The sequence below is a fragment of the Grampus griseus genome, assembly GCF_964374135.1.
Source record: "Grampus griseus genome assembly, chromosome: 1".
Lineage (NCBI taxonomy): Eukaryota > Metazoa > Chordata > Mammalia > Artiodactyla > Delphinidae > Grampus > Grampus griseus.
In genome coordinates this window covers 88,142,622-88,161,908 of record NC_139017.1, presented here as the reverse complement: position 1 = coordinate 88,161,908, position 19,287 = coordinate 88,142,622, and the positions used below count along the sequence as shown (strand labels likewise).

At 42.8% G+C, this 19,287-nt stretch overlaps 2 protein-coding genes across 2 annotated transcripts; one reads left to right on the top strand and one right to left on the bottom strand.

Annotated features, from left to right (window-relative positions):
* Positions 1–2,317: 2,317 nt before the first annotated feature.
* LOC309838727 (importin subunit alpha-1-like) lies at positions 2,318–3,916 on the top strand (the record flags this gene model as incomplete). Its single annotated transcript, XM_082679971.1, is given in 3 exon segments — positions 2,318–2,797; positions 2,799–3,699; positions 3,702–3,916. Coding segments are annotated over 3 exon segments (1,596 nt in total).
* A 1,463-nt stretch (positions 3,917–5,379) lies between these two features.
* On the bottom strand, positions 5,380–14,959 carry HENMT1 (HEN methyltransferase 1; the record flags this gene model as incomplete). The annotated part of the gene is made up of 6 exons (XM_082680227.1): positions 5,380–5,790; positions 6,460–6,634; positions 7,185–7,364; positions 9,363–9,497; positions 11,245–11,357; positions 14,939–14,959. The coding sequence occupies 6 exons, from the start codon at positions 14,957–14,959 to the stop codon at positions 5,380–5,382; spliced, it is 1,035 nt and encodes a 344-aa protein (XP_082536353.1).
* Between the last annotated feature and the right edge of the window lie 4,328 nt (positions 14,960–19,287).

Below are 19,287 nucleotides of genomic sequence, written 5' to 3'. Positions count from 1 at the left end.
GCATGAACCCGCATCCTCTGCATTGGCAGGCGGACTCTCAACCACTGTGCCACCAGGGAAGCCCAACTAGGATTTTTTTTTTTTTTTTTTGCATCTTATTTATATCAGGGAGTCCTCAAAGCAAATGAATGCATTTAAGTGGGAAAAGTGTGCCACCTTCTGGTACTGAACTTCAATGATTCAGTTCAAATCTACCTCTCCCACATGATCCTGTGTCTGGCTCTTCTTTTGCCTATATTCTTTGGAATTAAGACTAAAGGAAAAACATATTTTATATTTTTTCAGTACTAAATTTTAAAAATTTGAAATACTTAAAAAGATTTTAAAGCATTGCATACTTTGCTTAAATAAGGCAAAATTGTTTTTAGTATGGGATTAATGAAAGATGCTGTAAGTTCAGTGATATGATGATTCCTCCTAGAAGAGACTGGGTGATCAGCATGATAAAGGGATTCCAGACAGAAGGGCAGGGCTGGACAAAGACATAGCAATGGGAAAACACAGCAAAGTATCTGAGTCAAGGATGAGGTGTGAAAGTAGGGAGCAATGCGGTATTTCCAGGTAAGAATAGAATGACCAGAGTTTAATTTGACTCGTTCCAGGTAGGGTCACAGCATACAGGATGAAATGCAGTAGGTACCAATAACTGCAGCCATGCTGGCACAGAGTACATACAGTTTGACAGGAACTTAGAAACCAACAGATAAATGGGCATAGGCCCTTGACAGTTAACTTTCAAAAGACAGGTGTATAACTAGCCTTCCCCTGGCTTCAAAAACTAGTCACAAAAGAGGTGAAATTAACATTTACTGTACCAGCTTGACTTCCAGCTCCTACAAGCTGGCTTGCTAGATCTCACCAATACTCTTAAATGTTCCCTATTTTAGGATATCCCCAAAGATGTGCACCGTATTCAATGATAAATCATGGTGACCATAGTTAACACCTGCATCTTCCATGAACATATAATCAAGATTCCACCGTGGCACTGCTGGCAGTGTTTAGTCCCTGACCTCCAGTCTACAACTGCTCAGCTCAGTCTCCACAGTACCAGCTGTAATGAGGTGATTTTGTTGGCACCTAAACTCTAGCTGAGGGTGTTAATTTCATTTGGAATAATTTCCTGACAGAAATGAGCCCCAGGGGCTTGAGAGCAATTAAAGAGAGCTGAACTGCTGGGTATGCTGTAGACAGGAGGGTTAGAAAGGCAAGAGAGGGTGGGGAGGTGAGAAGCTAAGGGAAGGATGTGGAGACTGGTGCTGTGTAGAAGTGCTCTGTGAGTCTTGTGGAGACACTGAAGGGATTTCACATCTCAGTTGTGTGGCAATTGCACCAGAAGGAGTGCTGTGAGCTTCTCAGAAATTCTTTTTTTATATTTATTTATTTTTGGCTGTGTTGGGTCTTCGGGCTTTCTTCATTGTGGTGCACAGGCTCCTCGTTGTGGTGGCTTCTCATTGCAGAGCACAGGCTCTGGGCACATGGGTTTCAGTAGTTGCAGCACGCAGGCTCAATAGTTGTGTGTCATGGGCTCTAGAGCACAGGCTCCGTAGTTGTGGCACACGGGTTTAGTTGCTCCACGGCATGTGGGATCTTCCCGGACCAGGGCTCGAACCCGTGTCCCCTGCACTGGCAGGCGGATTCTTAACCACTGCGCCACCAGCGAAGTCCTGTGAGCTTCTCAGAAATTTTTAAAGGGGTTTTGGAATTGCCCAGACCGTGGAAATAGGAATTACAGGCAAATCTTACTCAGAACAAGGGGGAGGGAAGTTCCACCTAATACCTGGCAACACAAATTTCAACCTGCTCTGGTGGGTGGGCCATGGTGGTGCCAGTGGTGGTAATCTTCCCACAAAAATCTGCAGATAAAACTCTTCCCCCTTACAGAACCACATTTTTCATCGTCATACAGTGCACTTTAACTCCTTGGAGCAAAGTTCGCTATTCGTAAGGCCTTTATAGTTACAAAACTGTGGCCCATTCAGGTGGTTTTCCAAAAAAATGGAACAGCCTGCCCCCCAAAAGGCCACTAGTTCTTGCAAAATTGGAATTTACTTGTACTTAACTGGGAACGAGAAACCTTTAATAGCTTTCTAGGAAGTGAAATGGAAGGGTTGGGGGCAAACTGTTGAGGGAGATTTAATTTCTTCTTTACATCCTTATGAGCAGTCTGGGTTTTTAGCATGAACTTGAATTACTATTACCGTTTTATTAAAAAGGAGATGTAGGGCTGACCGTGGTGGATGTTTTGAGGGCAGCCGAGCTGCCTCTTGTGGAAGCTTGAACTGGCTGTGTAGCTTTCTCCCTTTGTCTCATAACCATGTCCACCAATGAGAATGCTAATTCACCAGCCGCCCGCCTTAACAGATTCAAGAACAAGGGGAAAGACAGCACAGAAATGAGGCAGCGCCGAATAGAAGTTAATGTGGGGCTCAGGAAAGCTAAGAAGGGTGATCAGATGCTGAAAAGGAGAAATGTCAGCTCTTTTCCAGATGATGCTGCTTCTCCACTGCAGGAAAACCACAACAACCAGGGCACTGTAAATTGGTCTGTTGATGACACTGTCAAAGGCATAAGTAGCAACAACTTGGAAAGCCAGCTCCAAGCTACTCAAGCTGCTAGGAAACTGCTTTCTAGGGAAAAACAGCCCCCCATAGACAACATAATCTGGGCGGGTTTGATTCCAAAATTTGTGTCCTGCTTGGGCAGAACTGACTGTAGTCCCATTCAGTTTGAATCTTCTTGGGCCCTCACTAACATTGCTTCCGGGACATCAGAACAGACCAAGGCTGTAGATAGAGGTAGATGGAGGCGCTATCCCAGCATTCATTTCTCTGTTGGCATCTCCCCACGCTCACATCAGTGAACAAGCTCTATGGGGTCTAGGAAACATTGTAGGTGATGGCTTGGTTTTCCGAGACTTGGTTATCAAGTACGGTGCAGTTGACCCGCTGTTGGCACTCCTGGAGGTTCCTGATTTGTCATCTTTAGCACGTGGTTACTTACGTAATCTCACCTGGACACTTTCAAATCTTCGTCCTAACAAGAATCCTGCACCACCCCCCTTAGATGCTGTTGAGCAAGTTCTTCCTACTTTAGTTCGTCTCCTGCATCACGATGATCCAGAAGTTTTAGCTGATACCTGCTGGTCTGTTTCCTACCTTACCGATGGTCCAAATGAACAGATTGAAATGGTTGTGAAAACCGGGGTTGTACCCCAACTTGTGAAGCTTTTAGGAGCTACGGAATTGCCAATCGTGACTCCCGCGCAAAGAGCCATAGACAATATCGTCACTGGGACAGATGAACAGACTCAAGTTGTAACAGATGCAGGAGCACTTGCCATCTTTCCCAGCCTGCGAACAAACTCCAAAACAAATACTCAGAAGGAAGCTACGTGGACAATGTCAAACATCATGGCTGGCCGCCAGGACCAAATACAACAAGCTGTACATCATAGACTAGTCCCGTTCCTTGTTGGTGTTCTCTCTAAGGCAGACTTTAAGGCACAGAAGGAAGCTGTATGGGCTGTGACCAACTATACACGTGGCGGAACAGTTGAGCAGATCGTATACCTTGTTCATTGTGGCGTAATAGAGCCGTTGATGAACCTCCTAACTGCGAAAGACACCAAGATTATTCTGGTTATTTCGGATGCCATTTCAAATATCTTTCAGGCTGCTGAGAAACTAGGTGAAACTGAGAACTTAGTATAATGATTGAAGAATGTGGAGGTTTGGACAAAATTGAAGCTCTACAAAACCATGGAAATGAGTCTGTGTACAAAGCTTCATTAAACTTGATTGAGACGTATTTCTCTGTGGAGGAAGAGGTAGACCAAAATGTTGTGCCAGCAACTACCTCTGAAGGGTTTACGTTCCAAGTTCAGGATGGCACTGCTGGGACCTTCAACTTTTAGACTGTACACCTGAGGCATTAAGTTGTTTGTTGTGTACTGTGTTTGGTAGAAGTTTGTCTTACTGTTTCTCTACTAAGAACTCTTTTTATACATGGTTTGTTATTGTAGCACTTTTTACAAAGAAACTATACTTGAACAGTTCTAAACTGTACATACTGTATGAAGCTTCTCCTCTCAATGGGTTTCTTATTTCTATGTGTAATTTCATATCTTGCAGTGCCCTGTAAATAAAGATTAAATTCCACCCTTTTCTTTACTTCAAAAAAAGAAGCAGATGTGGGCTTCCCTGGTGGCGCAGTAGTTTAGAGTCCGCCTGCCGATGCAGGGGACACAAGTTCGTGCCCCGGTCCGGGAAAATCCCACGTGCCGCGGAGCGGCTGGGCCCGTGAGCCATGGCCGCTGAGCCTGCGCGTCCGGAGCCTGTGCTCTGCAACGGGAGAGGCCACAACAGTGAGAGGCCCACGTACCGCTAAAAAAAAAAAAAAAAAAAAAAAAAGAAGCAGATGTAATCATTAAAAAGAATGGAGTACAAATAGTTGGAAGTGAATTTATAAAATATATTACTAATGATAAAGCTGCATCAAAATGTATAATACCATATATGTGAAATAATTGATATCTGAATAGATATTTTATCCACTGGAATTCTATGAGGAATGGTGGACTCTCTAAGAAAAGCAGTGAATTTGAGAGTCAGGAAGTTCTCAGTGGTGTTCCCAATGGCAGGCATTAAGGAAAAAGTTTAAAGTCTACAACGTTTAGGGAATTCCCTGGTGGTCCACTGGTTAGGACTCCCCACTCTCACTGCCAAGGGCTTGGGTTCAGTCCCTGATCAGGGAACTAAGATCCCTCAAGCTGTGCGGTGCAAAGTTTGCTTTAAATTCCATCAATGAAAAGATTTTTAAATTATGTAAAACATTTCTTCCAGGACTTCCCTGGTGGTGCAGTGGTTAAGAATCTGCCTGCCGATGCAGGGGACACGGGTTCGTGCCCCAGTCTGGGAAGATCCCACATGCCGCAGAGTGGCTGGGCCCGTGAGCCATGGCCGCTGCACCTGCGCGTACGGAGCCTGTGCTCCACAACGGGAGAGGCCACAACAGTGACAGGCCCGCGTACCGCAAAAAAAAAAAACCACAGGCAATGTTTTAATTATGAAGTTTTGTTCCTTTCAAATACCTGCATTCCTGTTTTGTATGTGTTTTAGGCTAAGTATTACAGGTTAGAATTTAGCCCAGAGTAGGTAGAAGTTTTAAAGTTACTCTACCCCCAGGAAAAGATTTTAAACACTACTAGATAATTCAGTTTTATTTAAAAACTCTTTAATGTCACATTCAACACACAAGAAAAAAAAAGTTAGGTGAGTTTCAAATTAAAAGTTACCTGAATTATGGCTGCACAAAGTTTAAATTCTAAAATGAGCCCAATTATTGCTAAGACCCTGAATGTCAGGAAATAAAGAAGGCTCAGTAGTCACCACAATCATGCAAGTCAACCTTCACTGCAGAACCATCGCAGTTCAGTTCTACTACATCAGCAAGGAACTCTCTCAGCTTCTCTACATTACCACATATGTGCCCCAGCCTGGGATAAGCAATGATTCTCTCCAGAGGTACGTAAAACTTATCTCCAATACAGAAGGGTTGGGGAATCATCTCCATGGCTTTGTCTGCCTCTGTGAGTACTGGAACTGGAGGGTCTGAGATGAATTTTCTTGTTGGGTTGCCAGTGTCTGCAGACTCAGGTTCCAATTCATGCTGTCTCAGACTCACTTGATATCTCCGTTTCATTCTGTTCACCTCTCGGTACACTAGATAAGTCACTACACGTCTACAGTAATCCATTTGCTGTAAACTCGGGTATGAGGTCGTATAAATCTGAAGAGAAAAAAAATGCAAAAGACTGGGAATAGAAGAAAATTTTCAAAACCACTAGTAACCTGTTACCACATTAGAATTAACTACGTACAGATTAAGCATATGTACATGTCAAACCCTACCCTTTGTGAATGCTACAGTTATAATGGGAGTCCAGAACTATTGACATAGACACTCTTCACCATATTCTTTTTTTTTTTTTTTTTTTTTTTTTGCGGTACGCAGGCCTCCCACCGTTGTGGCCTCTCCCGTTGCGGAGCACAGGCTCCGGACGCGCAGGCTCAGCGGCCATGGCTCACGGGCCCAACCGCTCTACGGCATGTGGGATCTTCCCGGACCGGGGCACAAACCCGTGTCCCCTGCATTAGCAGGCAGACTCTCAACCACTGCGCCACCAGGGAAGCCCCACCATATTCTTCATCATACATACCTCCCAAAACCAGAAACTGCTAATCCTAACAGATTACAAAAGCGGGAGGGTGGTTTGCTGGAGCAAACAGCCTGGAAGTATTTCTAAGACAACAGCAGATCATTCTCTGTAACATGCTTGGAGACACTGTGGGGCACGGGATTCTCCTCAAAAAAGGTCATTTACACTTCTCTATAGTAGGGACTCATTTCACCATCCCAATAAATGAACTTGCTCTCAGAGCCACAAAGAATACTCACAACTTCATAAACATGTTCGCCATGGTGCTCCAAAACAGCAGATTCAGGTGCCTTTGCTATTTTCCGGAAGACCCCTATCTGGGTACAACATCCAACATCCTCAGCTCCTGCTGGTGGTTCTCCCACACCAGTAAACTCCACAGAGTAACTGTAGTGATTGGCCACGTCTAAAGCCCTAAAGTCAAAACAAAGAGAAAAATCATTTTTCCAAACTATTGTTAAACAACCATTTCCAGTAGAATAGGACATGAAAATTACAAGACAAAAAACAAGCTGCAATTCCTCCAACACCACCTAATGCCATATCACGGGGTTTGCTTATTTCCTTTAAGAGCGTTAAGGCAATGACAGTGTCAGTTTCCCAGTAACCACCAGAATATGGAGCAGTATGCAGGGATGGACAAGGAAACCAGAAGGGCTATAATCCCAACTCCTATTTGGGTTTGCAATTATGCCAGAACATGACCATCTGTCATGCTCCTGGGAGGTAACTCCTGATACCTTCACGTGAAAGGTACCTGCTGCCCACACACCCTTTCCACACGTGCCTGCCTGTGGGACCTGACAGAGAAAATAACGCCCAAATGTGGTGGTTTCTTAATGATTATATGCTAAGTTGCACTTTGGGAATAAAATAGGAAATAAATTGTAGATAATAAGATATACTTCATAGGGTTTAAAACTCCAGCACAGTCACAAAAAAACAAAAACACTTAAGAACTTACCAGGTCTGAAACTGCATTCTACTCCACTCAAATTTGTGATCTGAATCTCTGAAGACTGCAGATGGAAACAGGGAATTGAAATCAGAGTTCGGTGTGCTGATGACAATCATGGCTGGAGACATGTACCCAAATACGACTTCAGGAAACTTCGCCAGATCTTCTGAATCAAAATGTTCTATTCTAAAGTGGTAAGTGAGAAAGATATGAGTAAACCTAGCTTCACTTGCAAGTAGTTTCCTAATTGATGTAGCAAAACAACTTCTAACCATGGACCTCTCAGACCAGATAAGAGAAATATGGTTCAGCATTATTCACAATAGCCAAAAGGTGGCTGTAAACGGATGAATGGATAAGCAAACTGTGATACATACAATGGAATATTCAGCCTTAAAAAGGAAACTCAGACCCAGGCTGCACGCGATGACACGTATCATTGCTCCTTGGCTCTTCAACGAATGCTCTAATGTTCTCCATAAGTAATTTCAAACATTAGGCACCTACTACGTGCCAGACAACAGGAAATACAAAAGGAAAACACTCTGCTCTAGAGGACACATTACTAAAAACTGGAAATCTGAACACAATACCAGGTAAACTGACCCCAGAATAAGACCCTTAACTACTATTAAAAGGTCATTAAGAGACATCTTGGTTTCTGAATACCATTTCCCATTAAAAGGAACCAGAAATGGCAGACTGGGAAGGAAAAGTAGACAACCAGCCTGGTACATCTTGGTACGCCAGAAATAAAGTGCTCAAAAAGGGACAGACATATCACAAGGACACAGGAGCCAGCCTGAAGGGACCCCCACTGACCAATCTTGGGAAGATCTGAGCAACAAAATATAGTAAGTTACAAGCCATTTAAAAAAATAGAAATTCATGAGTTCATACTGATGATAATTAAGTGAGGTGGGAGGGCTACTGACTAGTAAATATAGAGAAGTGCTGAAATTGCAAAAACCATTTGCCACCATATAATGTAGGGAAATTTGCGGGGGGAAATATGGATGAGTGACAAGATATGTGTATGGTCTACAGTCTCCAGACTGCTTATCAGTTGTCAGAGGTGAGGGGGATGAGGGGGAGTAGTAATTGTACAGCTAAGCAACCACACCTTGACAGGGAAGATCAAAATTAACCTCCCCAAGGACAAACGGATATTGGTGCCTCCAGATGGAATGACCCGAGGATCCAAATAACATCTTCAGTGCTCTACTGTGTTCCAGGAATGCATAGCCTGAGTCTAATCATTAAAAGCCAAAAATGAAAAATATTCTTATTAAAAATAAAGGGAAGGGCTTCCCTGGTGGCACAGGGGTTAAGAATCCGCCTGCCAATGCAGGGGACATGGGTTTGAGCCCTGGTCCGGGAAGATCCCACATGCCGCGGAGCAACTAAGCCCGTGCGCCACAACTACTGAGCCTGCGCTCTAGAGCCCGCGAGCCACAACTACTGAGCCCGCGTGCCTAGAGCCCGTGCTCCACGACAAGAGAAGCCACCGTACCACAACGAAGAGTAGCCCCCGCTCGCCGCAACTAGAGAAAGCCCGCGCACAACAGCAAAGACCCAACACAGCCATAAGTAAATAAATAAATTTTAAAAGTAAAAATAAATAAAAGGAACTGGGGAATTCCCTGGTGGTCCAGTGGTTAGGACTCAGAGCTTTCACGGCGTTCAATCCAGGGTCGGGGAACCAAGATACCGCAAGCCCCGAGGCGTGGCCAAAAAAGAAAAGAAAAAAACAGGAATTGGTTATTTAATACTGAATTTATTAAGGGCAAAGGGTAAAACCTACCCTTTGGTAAAACTTGGGTAAAACCTACCCATTTTCTGAACCTTAAATGGTTCAGAAAAAAAAAATGTGTGGAGGGAGAGGGAGACAGCAGGAGAGCACATATACACAAGATAAAATAAAGAAAATGTTAATCTGTGAATCAGGATAAAGGATATGGGTGTTCCTAGTGCTTTATACATTTTGCATCTTACCTATAAACTTGAAATCATTTCCAAACAAAAAGTTGAAAAGGGCCAGTAAAAAGCCAATCCCAGCTGACAAGCAATTTTATTTACAAATAACTCAGATTATGACAAATATTTAGGACACTAAATTACTGAGACTAATTCATTCCAATTTTTCAAATGAATGTATACAGTAAGAATCAGTTTAATACTTACAATTCAATACATGCTACCAAATCAAATCCAAGCAAACGACAGTCTTTCTCCAAAACAGAACCGTGATACAAGGTAATAACTAAATCCAGCTCTCGAGGATCCAGATGATCCCCCATGCATGGGGACAGCCTAGACCTGCAGAAGCATTATTGCAGAAGGAACATTTGAACACACATGATCTATTTGGAATATCTTACCAGCTACAGAAACTCTGATCCTCTGATAAATGATCTGCTTACATTGGTAAGTCTGACATGGCCTGTTTCCATGACTTGCTGTATTAAGCACAAGGTCATAGGGTCACTTCCTCTCTCATAGGGCATTTTTTTAATACATCTTTATTGGAGTATAATTGCTTCACGATGTTGTGTTAGTTTCTGTTGTACAACAAAGTGAATCAGCTATACATATACATATATCCCCATATCCCCTCCCTCCCTCCCTCCCTCCCTATCCCACCCTCCCTATCCCACCCCTCCTGAGCTGATCTCCCTGTGCTATGCGGCTGCTTCCCACTAGCTATCTGTTTTACAATTGGTAGTGTGTATATGTCAATGCTACTCTCACTTTGCCCCAGCTTCCCCTTCCCCCCCCAGCCCCCTTTGTCCTCAAGTCCATTTTCTATGTCTGTGCCTTTATTCCTGCCCTGCCACTAGGTTCATCAGTACCTTTTTTTTTTTTTTTTAGATTCCATATATATGCGTTAGCATACAGTATTTGTTTTTCTCTTCTGACTTACTTCACTCTGTATGACAGACTCTAGGTCCATCCTCTTCACTACAAATAACTCAATTTCGTTTCTTTTTGTGGCTTGAGTAATAATCCATTGCATATATGTGCCACATCTTTTTTATCCATTCATCTGTCGATGGACATTTAGGTTGCTTCCATGTCCTGGCTATTGTAAATAGTGCTGCAATGAACATTGTGGTACATGACTCTTTTTGAATTATCTCATAGGGCATTGAATGGCCAATGAGAATAAGATTTTTAATATTTGATATTCCTCTCATTATTAATACTTTTGGTTCTCTCACCTCACTTTGGATCAGTGATTTTCAATTTTTTGTTCTTTAGAAGAAAAACATTCTTAAAACAATCTGTGGAAGTCATATATGAGTGAGACTCATTCAAACTGAAGGAGGCCTCGGGCTTCTACCCCAGTGTTGTGGCAATTTAAATCCGCTGCTATAAGTTATCTTGGTGTTCAGCATTAGACTTTGCTGTTTGAAATTGAATTTGCAATGCTTTGATTGCTATAATTACTGAATTGAAGCTATACTTTCTACATAGGTAGAAGCAAAACTTCTAGGTATTATTCACAACATACAGGCAAATCACTGTCGTGGTAAAGGCATTATTTGGTGAGCCTGGGGCTCTCATAGTGCCTCTTTTTAAACAAGTTATAAAGAACTTGTATAAAAAACACTCCATCTGAGTGTAGAGAAGAAACGTTATGGACGCCAAGGCGGGGAAAGTGGCAGGGGGGTCGTGGTGGTGTGATGAATTGGGAGATTGGGATTGACATATATACAATAATATGTATAAAATAGATAAGAACCTGCTGTATAAAAAAATAAGTTCAAAAAAACACCACTTTATCTGGGAATTCCCTGGCGATCCAGTGGTTAGGACTCTGCGCTTTCACTGCTGAGGGCCCAGGTTCAATCCCTGGTCACAGAACTAAGATCCCACAAGCTGCCTGGCCATAAAAAATATTTTTTTTAATTAAAAAAAAAAACCCACTTCATCTAACTATAATTAATAGTGCCACTAGTTTTACAACATCGTAAAGCAACTATACTCCAATAAGAATTAATTTTTTTAAAAAGTGCCACTAGTTTTAGACTAATGCATAATTATTTTAGAAACTCAGTATTACCCATTCCATTTAAGTCTCCCTTCATTGATATCCACTCCAACAAGCTCTTCAATGCACTTTTGGTATTTTAATATCATTAGGAGGCATACATCACCACACCCCAAGTCTGCAACCTGTAGATAAGAAAGAATGTTATTTCAAAGACATTATAGCCAGAAGTCACATATGATCAAGCATGTTTTTTTTTCCAGAAGGAGTGGGTATCAAAAGAATTATACAGTATCTTTTTGGTAGAAAAAATAAACAAAAAGAAAATTAACCAGAAACATTGTAAACCTGGGGGGAAAAAAATAAGGCCTGTTAACCTCCCATGACCTACTAGAGTGTCTGGACAATAAACTAACTCAAGTATCAAGGTATATCCTAGGGGCCTGGCACAGGGAGAGCACACATGACAGGCAAGTGTGCTAAGAGGAATCTGTGTCTCTGAGAAGCTTCAACAAGATTTAGAAAAGGATGCTCACCAAATATACCAGGATATAGCTTGATCTTGTTAATCTAATCCCCTTAATATATATTCACACATTCTTAAAGATTTTTATTAAATCTGTTTTCTTCATCACACAACAGTCTTCATTAACCACAGGTAAGTTACCTATATTTCTGAACTCCACTTTAGGTGAAAACGGCAAATGAAGATAACTCATGACAGACGCTTAAAAGTACCCACACCCAAAAAGATGTGCAATCTAAGTTGCACCCATGGTTATTCAGTAATTTTCCTCTTTGAGGCAGGCACATTTATGGGATGGTGGAAGAATGGGAACACAGAATTGAAAAACGAAAATCTAGTTTCAGAAAGCAAATCACAGGAAGCAATGAACTGTACTAATTTTTAAACAGTATACCCAATTTTCTTCCAAGCAGGAATTGAACTGAAACTATACTAAGGATACATGAGCCCCATCACTACCTACAAACTACATAGCAAAAAGAAGTTTGTAGAGTTTAACTTTACAAAACTCATGAGAGAAACCACCATTTTCCTTAAGAAGTCTGTCATCCTTTAGCCTGTAACTGACCCTATAGACTTCAGATATTCACTGGGCCTAGCCAGCTCCCTTGGTCCTATGAAATCCAAACACTGACACAGAAGGGAGGTGTTACCCAGACAAAATCCAGTGCCAGCACTGATCATGAACCTTTGCCACAAAGGGAAAGCGAATAAATGCCAAGGGCTCCTTGCCTTTCCCCCACCATTATTACCTAATTAAAAAGAACCACAGGACCTATGTCCACAAGACTAGTCTGCTTGATGTTCGGACTAAATGCTCTAGAAACGTGGAACACATAAAGATCACATCCAATGGTAAAATGTCAAGATTTTCTTCACATCTGAAACTGGCAATGTTGAATTTTACTGGAGCTCTGTGCACCTGGTGAACAGGTTAAAGGTATCCACCTATGTTTTGTATTTCCAGAAAGGGCTTTCAGAAGGTACCATATTCCCCCACACTCACAGATGCTGCCTAGTGTTCCCATTCTTTGCCTTGAGTGATTACCTTGACTACTTGTCCCAAAATTCTCCTCCCTCCAGGCCCCTGAACATTGGACTGTATTCAGCTAAGGATCCCTCCCAGAAAATAGGCTGGTTTCAGGGTTCACACATTCCACTATCCAATCATACCACCCTTTTATCCCACTTCCGCTCATCCTCCTTTCTATAAAAGAAAAATCCTTTTTGCTCATTAAGACAGATGCTCTTCCTATGCAACCCTTTCCCTCCTTGCAAAAGTCTTTTTGTATAGTCTCTGCTTACTTGCTAAGTCCTTACTAAGATATTTTTATTTGACAAAGCATTACATAAGGCATTATAAACAAATGTTTGGAAAGAGAAATACCTACCTTCTTGGGTTGATGTTGCTCCACTAATTTTTTAACGAATTGGTAACGCTGTTTGTATAATGGAGGATTAAACTTAATTATCTTCTTGTTGGGGACTTCTTCAACATTACCATCAACCACACTATTGCACTGAAAGTTTACAAACAAAATAAAAGGGGGAGAGGGGGAAGTGTTCTAATCATGCATGACTTAAGGAATTAAATAAGAAGAACGTTTTATGTCCCCCAACCACTTCAAAGAATACATAGGCCCTTAAATCATCTCAAGTCCTAAGATCAGGTGGCACTGTGCTTCCTCCACACTTCATTTCATTTAAGCCTCCTCTCATGTCTTTTAAGTGATTATCTGGCTCTAATTCTCCCTATAGCCTAGAGTCGGCTGAAGAGAAAATTACTTATGAATGCACTTAATAAAACAATTGTAAGTCTCCTAGCCACACGGGACTTTTAGTGGAGTGAACTGCCAAAGCCTGGGGTCCAGGTCGGCAGGAGGCTAGAAGCTGTTTATAACTGACAAAGATTCTCCTTAACCAAACTGAAGTCAGACTGAGCCGCCTTTTTTTTTTTAATTAATTTTTATTGGAGTAGACTTGTTTTACAATGTTGTGTTAGTGTCTGCTGTACAGCAAGTGAATCATGGGCCCTCTTTTGACTACACCTACCTGGACCCTATCCTATCTTTGGGTGGCCTGGCCCAGTTTTAGCAGGAATCCTGCTAAGTCACCCCCACTTGATATCTGCCCAATCTGTATCTGATCAAACACCTCATCCCCTGCCCTCGATGTATGATCAAGCTGGCCCACCTTCAGAAGCCTATCAAGTAGGTTTAGCAAGAACCCCATACCCTTGATGGGGTTCTCCTCTCTTTTCCATCCACTGATTCCCTCACTCTGCTCATACGCTATAAATCCCCCCCACCCCCCCACCCCCATCTATTGCATGGATTTGGGCCCCACCCCTCTCCCCTACTGCAGTGCTCTTATTGCAATAGTCCTAAGCAGTTTTCCTTTTTAATAGTCTTATTCAGAGCCTTTTACAAATGTCAAAATTTCCTTGACATGACCCCAGTAGAAAATAATGTCATGATTAACCCATAACTGCTGTTACTGCTGTTCCTAAATAATAGTCTTATAAAGGAATACAGTCCAAAAGGCAGTAGGGGGCTTCCCTGGTGGCGCAGTGGTTGAGAGTCCACCTGCCGATGCAGGGGACACGGGTTCGTGCCCCAGTCCGGGAAGATCCCACATGCCGCGGAGCGGCTAGGCCCGTGAGCCATGGCCGCTGAGCCTGCGCGTCCGGAGCCTGTGCTCCGCAACAGGAGAGGCCACAACAGTGAGAGGCCCGCGTACCGCAAAAAAAAAAAAAAAAAATCAAAAGGCACTAGGGCATTGCTGTCCAATAGAAATATGCAATCTTCTCATAGCCTACTTTTAATGTTTTTAAGAAGGTGTAATTATATTAACCAATATATCTGAAATATTTCAAGATAAAATCAGAAATGCTTGATCTGTATTTGAATTTCAAAAAAAAGGTACATTTAAAAAGATTCACATACCCAAGTTATTCCAAACATTAAATGTTTTCCAATAATGAAATTTTTTAAAACTAATATTAAAGTCAAGTGAAGTTCCGTTCCTCAGCTGTTCAAGCCACATCTCAAGTATTCAATAACCATGTGTAATATAACCATTTTATATTGTAAAAAGGACTTGAGCATCCGCGAGTTTTGGTGTGCACGGGGCGTCCTAGAACTAATACCCCAGGGAATACGAAGGGAGGACTGTACCTCACAGTACATCGCGAGGATGACTCTTCCAAGTCATACAGCAGGCCACGAAAGGAAGCCTTACCTCTATGTTGTTTTCTGCCATTGTTTTCAAGTTTCGTTGAGACAAAAATAAATATGTCTCCTTCAATCCCTAGGAATCAGCAACGACTAGGCTGTAAATACAATATACCAGTTTTTGTAGAAGAGAAGCCTGGACTGTATAGCTGCCTAGATCATTGAGAAGGAAGAGAGCAAGCTTTCTTCTTTCTCTTTACATTTAATCCACAGAATTTATCCAGGAAGTTCTGTTTCAGACAATATCAAAGAGGCTCAGGAAGCTGGGCATGCTGGGCACGCAAGTAACTTTCCGCCACGCCAAACACATGCAATAACACCCATTCTTTCCTTTTACTATTAGTTTGATACAAACTGAGCAATTTTATCAGTTGTGACTATTTCATTAAAGCCCTCAACCTCACTCAAATTGCTTTCAACTACTCTTTCACACATGGTCGAAATGAAATTTAAAGAGAAAAGCGTCCTAAGCAAGTGATAAACTAAAGGTGCTCCAGCATATATCCAATTCACTACTGGCCTTGAATTTAAGTTTTAGTTCTCTATTACACACCTCTATCAACTACAACTCAGTCTAAAAAGTAGGCATGTCAATCTAACTTTTGAGTTATTCTCTAAATCTAACTCCGAAACCCTCCTCAAGCGAGCCAGCGTTAAGGCATTTATGCAACTATTACCTTCGAGTAATAAGTACCTCCAAATGCACAAGCAGAGCGCGGCGGCCACCAGCAGATACTGCAGAGAAGACCGGGGCCCGCAGAGCGTCGGCTGCATTTAACTCCGGGCCCCGCCCCTGACGCCTGCGCACGCGCCGCCTCGCCACGTGACGTTACCCGCCCGCAGCCACACGTGCGCTCTCCGCGCCTGCGCCGTCGGCTCGGCCGAGGGGCACACTACTCCGCCCGAGGCGTCCAGAGCCCAGCCCGGGGGCCATCCCTATTCCTCTAGGCTCCCGGCTCCAAGACGTCGGTTTTGTGTCTCTTAACGACCGCTGTTGGCGCACTCCCCAAAGCCATTTCTACGTATTCATCCTCACCTTGGCGGGGGGACCACGGTCCCTGCCACGTCCCTCCTCGCGAGCGGCTGCGACCCGCCCCAGCCGCCCAGGAGCCGCGACTGTTGGATCGAGGCGGCGCCTCGCTCGGGGTGTCCGCGGTCGCGAGCAGGGCCTCCGGCTCTGACGGCTGTTGGATTCGTGGCTCTCCCCGTGCGCGGCAAAGAGCTGAAAACAGTCCCGGCCAATGGAAGGTGGCAAGAGGAGCGGCCAGGCTGAGCGCAAGCCGCATAGCGGCTCGTGTCCGAATCAGCCAACGCTCCCATTCCCAGAACAATCCACAAGGACCTTAAAGCGGATCCTGGTCTGCCTGAAGTTGGGCCAATAACATCTGAACTCAGAAAAACCTTCAGACCTTTCAGCCCGCCCTACCGCATGCTGGGCACGCAAGTAACTGATCTCTTAGAAAAGTTACTGTATCAGGTCCCCTGTCCCTTGCAGAGATTCAGATTAACACTTCATAAATAAGTTCTTTCTTTGTTGTACGTGAGGGGAGAGTTTAATGAGGAGAGGAGAAGCGAAGCTGTCTTTTTTTTGTGGGGGGGCGGATTTAGTCCTATTTTAAAAGAATCAATCTGGTTTTACTAATGAATTAATAAGCCGTTAACATACCATAAATCATATATTCAGAAATAATATATTTTCAAACACTTAATCCCTACTACATGCAAAGCACAATGCTGACCCCTTTGGGGTATCACAAAGATATATTGCAAAGTTTTTATTTTTGGTATGTTGAGGTATCTAGTCTCATAGGAAAAAGTTTGTAACTTATGGGAAGCTTCAATGTTTGAGAGGTTCCTGTTGGCCCTAGGAAACAAAAGTTTTAACCAATAGCCTTCCATGAAGGAGCGTATTCCTTATTACAGAATAGTAAATAGGACCTTCAAACGTTAGTAAGTTAATTCCACTTCTTTGTATTTTTAAATTAGTTAAATAAGGAGGCCATTTGACGAGGTGGTTCTTGTGCCCTGAAAAGCCTGTATAAGCAAACCAAAACCAAAGTGTGCAAATGCCTCAGTGTTAAGAAATGGAAACCTAAGGACAACCAATCATAAGCAAGCAGACTTTCCCAAATAAGGCACCAGCTTACGCTTGTGAAAGAAAAAACAAAATGGTGTGAGTAGGGCTTCCCTGGTGGCACAGTGGTTGAAAACCTGCCTGCCAATGCAGGGGACACGGGTTTGAGCCCTGGTCTGGGAAGATCCCACATGCCGCGGAGCAACTGGGCCTGTGAGCCACAACTACTGAGCCTGCGCGTCTGGAGCCTGTGCTCCGCAACGAGAGGCCACGATAGTGAGAGGCCCGCACACCGCGATGAAGAGTGGGCCCCGCTCGCCGCAACTAGAGAAAGCCCTCGGACAGAAACGAAGACCCAACACAGCCAAAAATAAATAAATAAATAAAAATTTAAAATACAAAAAAAAAAAATGGTGTGGGTATTGCTAAGAGAGCTCTCTGAAATGGAGCCTGGAGGCCATTGAAGAAGTATGACTAATGCACATCTCAGCCTGGGTGGAATCTGAACTAAGACCATTTGTTGTCTTAACACAGGCAACCAGAACATCTGCCCAATGTTCCAGAAACTCAAGATATTTATTGGACCCTTACCCTAAAATAACTCCTGAAAGAGTATCCCTTAAGGACAAATATTTCCTTTCTTGTGTCCAGTTAATCATAATTCTTGCCAGACAACTTCAACAACTTCGTGGTTGTGTGTGACTCTCTCTTCCCCAAAACACTGGGTTTTACCCGAATCTGTGTTTCTCTTTTTTTTTTTTCTCTCTTTTTTTTGGCCACACTGCTTAGGGGATCTCAGTTCCCCGACAAGGAATTGAACCCAGGCTGCGGCAGTGAAAGCCAGGAATCCGAACCACTAGGCCAGCAGGGAACTCCCAAATCTGTGTCTCCTGCGTTGCAATTCCTAAGACCCCAAATAAACTCTTTTCGTATTTGCAACCTTCTGCATTTCTTTGTCAACAAGCTATAGCCACTCAAGTAATTTCCTTGCTTTGCTTTGGCGTCTTCCCTATAAAGCCTTCCCTGAAAAATAATTTTCAGTAGAGCACTTGTATGGATACTGGATTCCAGTCCTGTTCATTGCCTCTGAGGTTTTGTCATCTACCTACAAATTGGACTGGATCCTGAATTCTTCTAGGTTTCTCCAATATCTGAGTCACCAAGCTAACATTTCCACATTTCTCCCACTCTTCTGACTTGGAATCACTAAGAACAAAAACTGCCCTTTTCTCAAAGGTCTGAAAGCTGAAGCTGGATGACTTGATATAAACTTCAGAGAAATCGCCTCAACAGCTCATGTCCAGACAAACTTTGTGCTTTTTGCTCTGTGAGCCACTCAGAAAGTTCACTGGAACACCTTATGACATCAACCAGAGATAACAGGAAAATCTGTCAGATTGTCCCTGCCTCTCCTCATTCTGACTGAAGATGCTTCAAGTCTAACATCTAGAAATCTTCTCGACTAACTACTCCCTGGACTCAAAACCTTTGTTTATAGTCTGTTCTAACCATTAACTTTGTTTTTCTTTTGTTTCCATTGTAATGTCTCTTATTAAATACATGATTGCTTGCACCATATAGGCCTGACTTTGGGAGTCCACCTGCATCACTGTCTCCTGAAATGAGATCCAACTCTTTAATTCAACTGACCTGTTCTCAGGATTAAGAGACTAGTTCAATGAGATATAAAACAATCTACCAACTCAGCTTCTGGGGAAGTTTCAAAGGCAGGAATGAAGGGTAGAAGAATATGGCACCCCAAAATATGCCTCTTTGGCACAAGGACTCTTTTAAGCTGACTGTTTAAAGAAACAGCAATCATAGGAGAATCTCTGAAAACATAGTAGAAGTTACCCTTTTGAAATGGAAATTTACATTTATAAAGGAAAGCTCCATTTGTAAGGATGTCTCTCTCTCTATACCTGGCAGAGAAAGATGACTAAATCACATGAAATCTTATCACTGGAGAAAGAAGACATTGATTTGATGGACTTCCCTGGCGGTCCAGTGGTTAAGACTCCATTCTTCCTGGGTATAGCCCAGTGTACAGGAGGTATACAGGTTAATAAACTATCTGTTTTTCTCTTGTTAATCCATCTTTTATTACAGGGAATCTCAGCCAAGAACTCAGAAGTGTAAAGGAAAAATTATTTTTCCTCCCCTTTGGTATGATTCCATTTTTACAGGATACCTAGAATAGTCAAATTCATAGAGACAGAAAGTAGAATTGTCACCAGTGGAACAGCGATTTCCTCGGTTCTTGTCCTCTCGAGGGGAAGAAT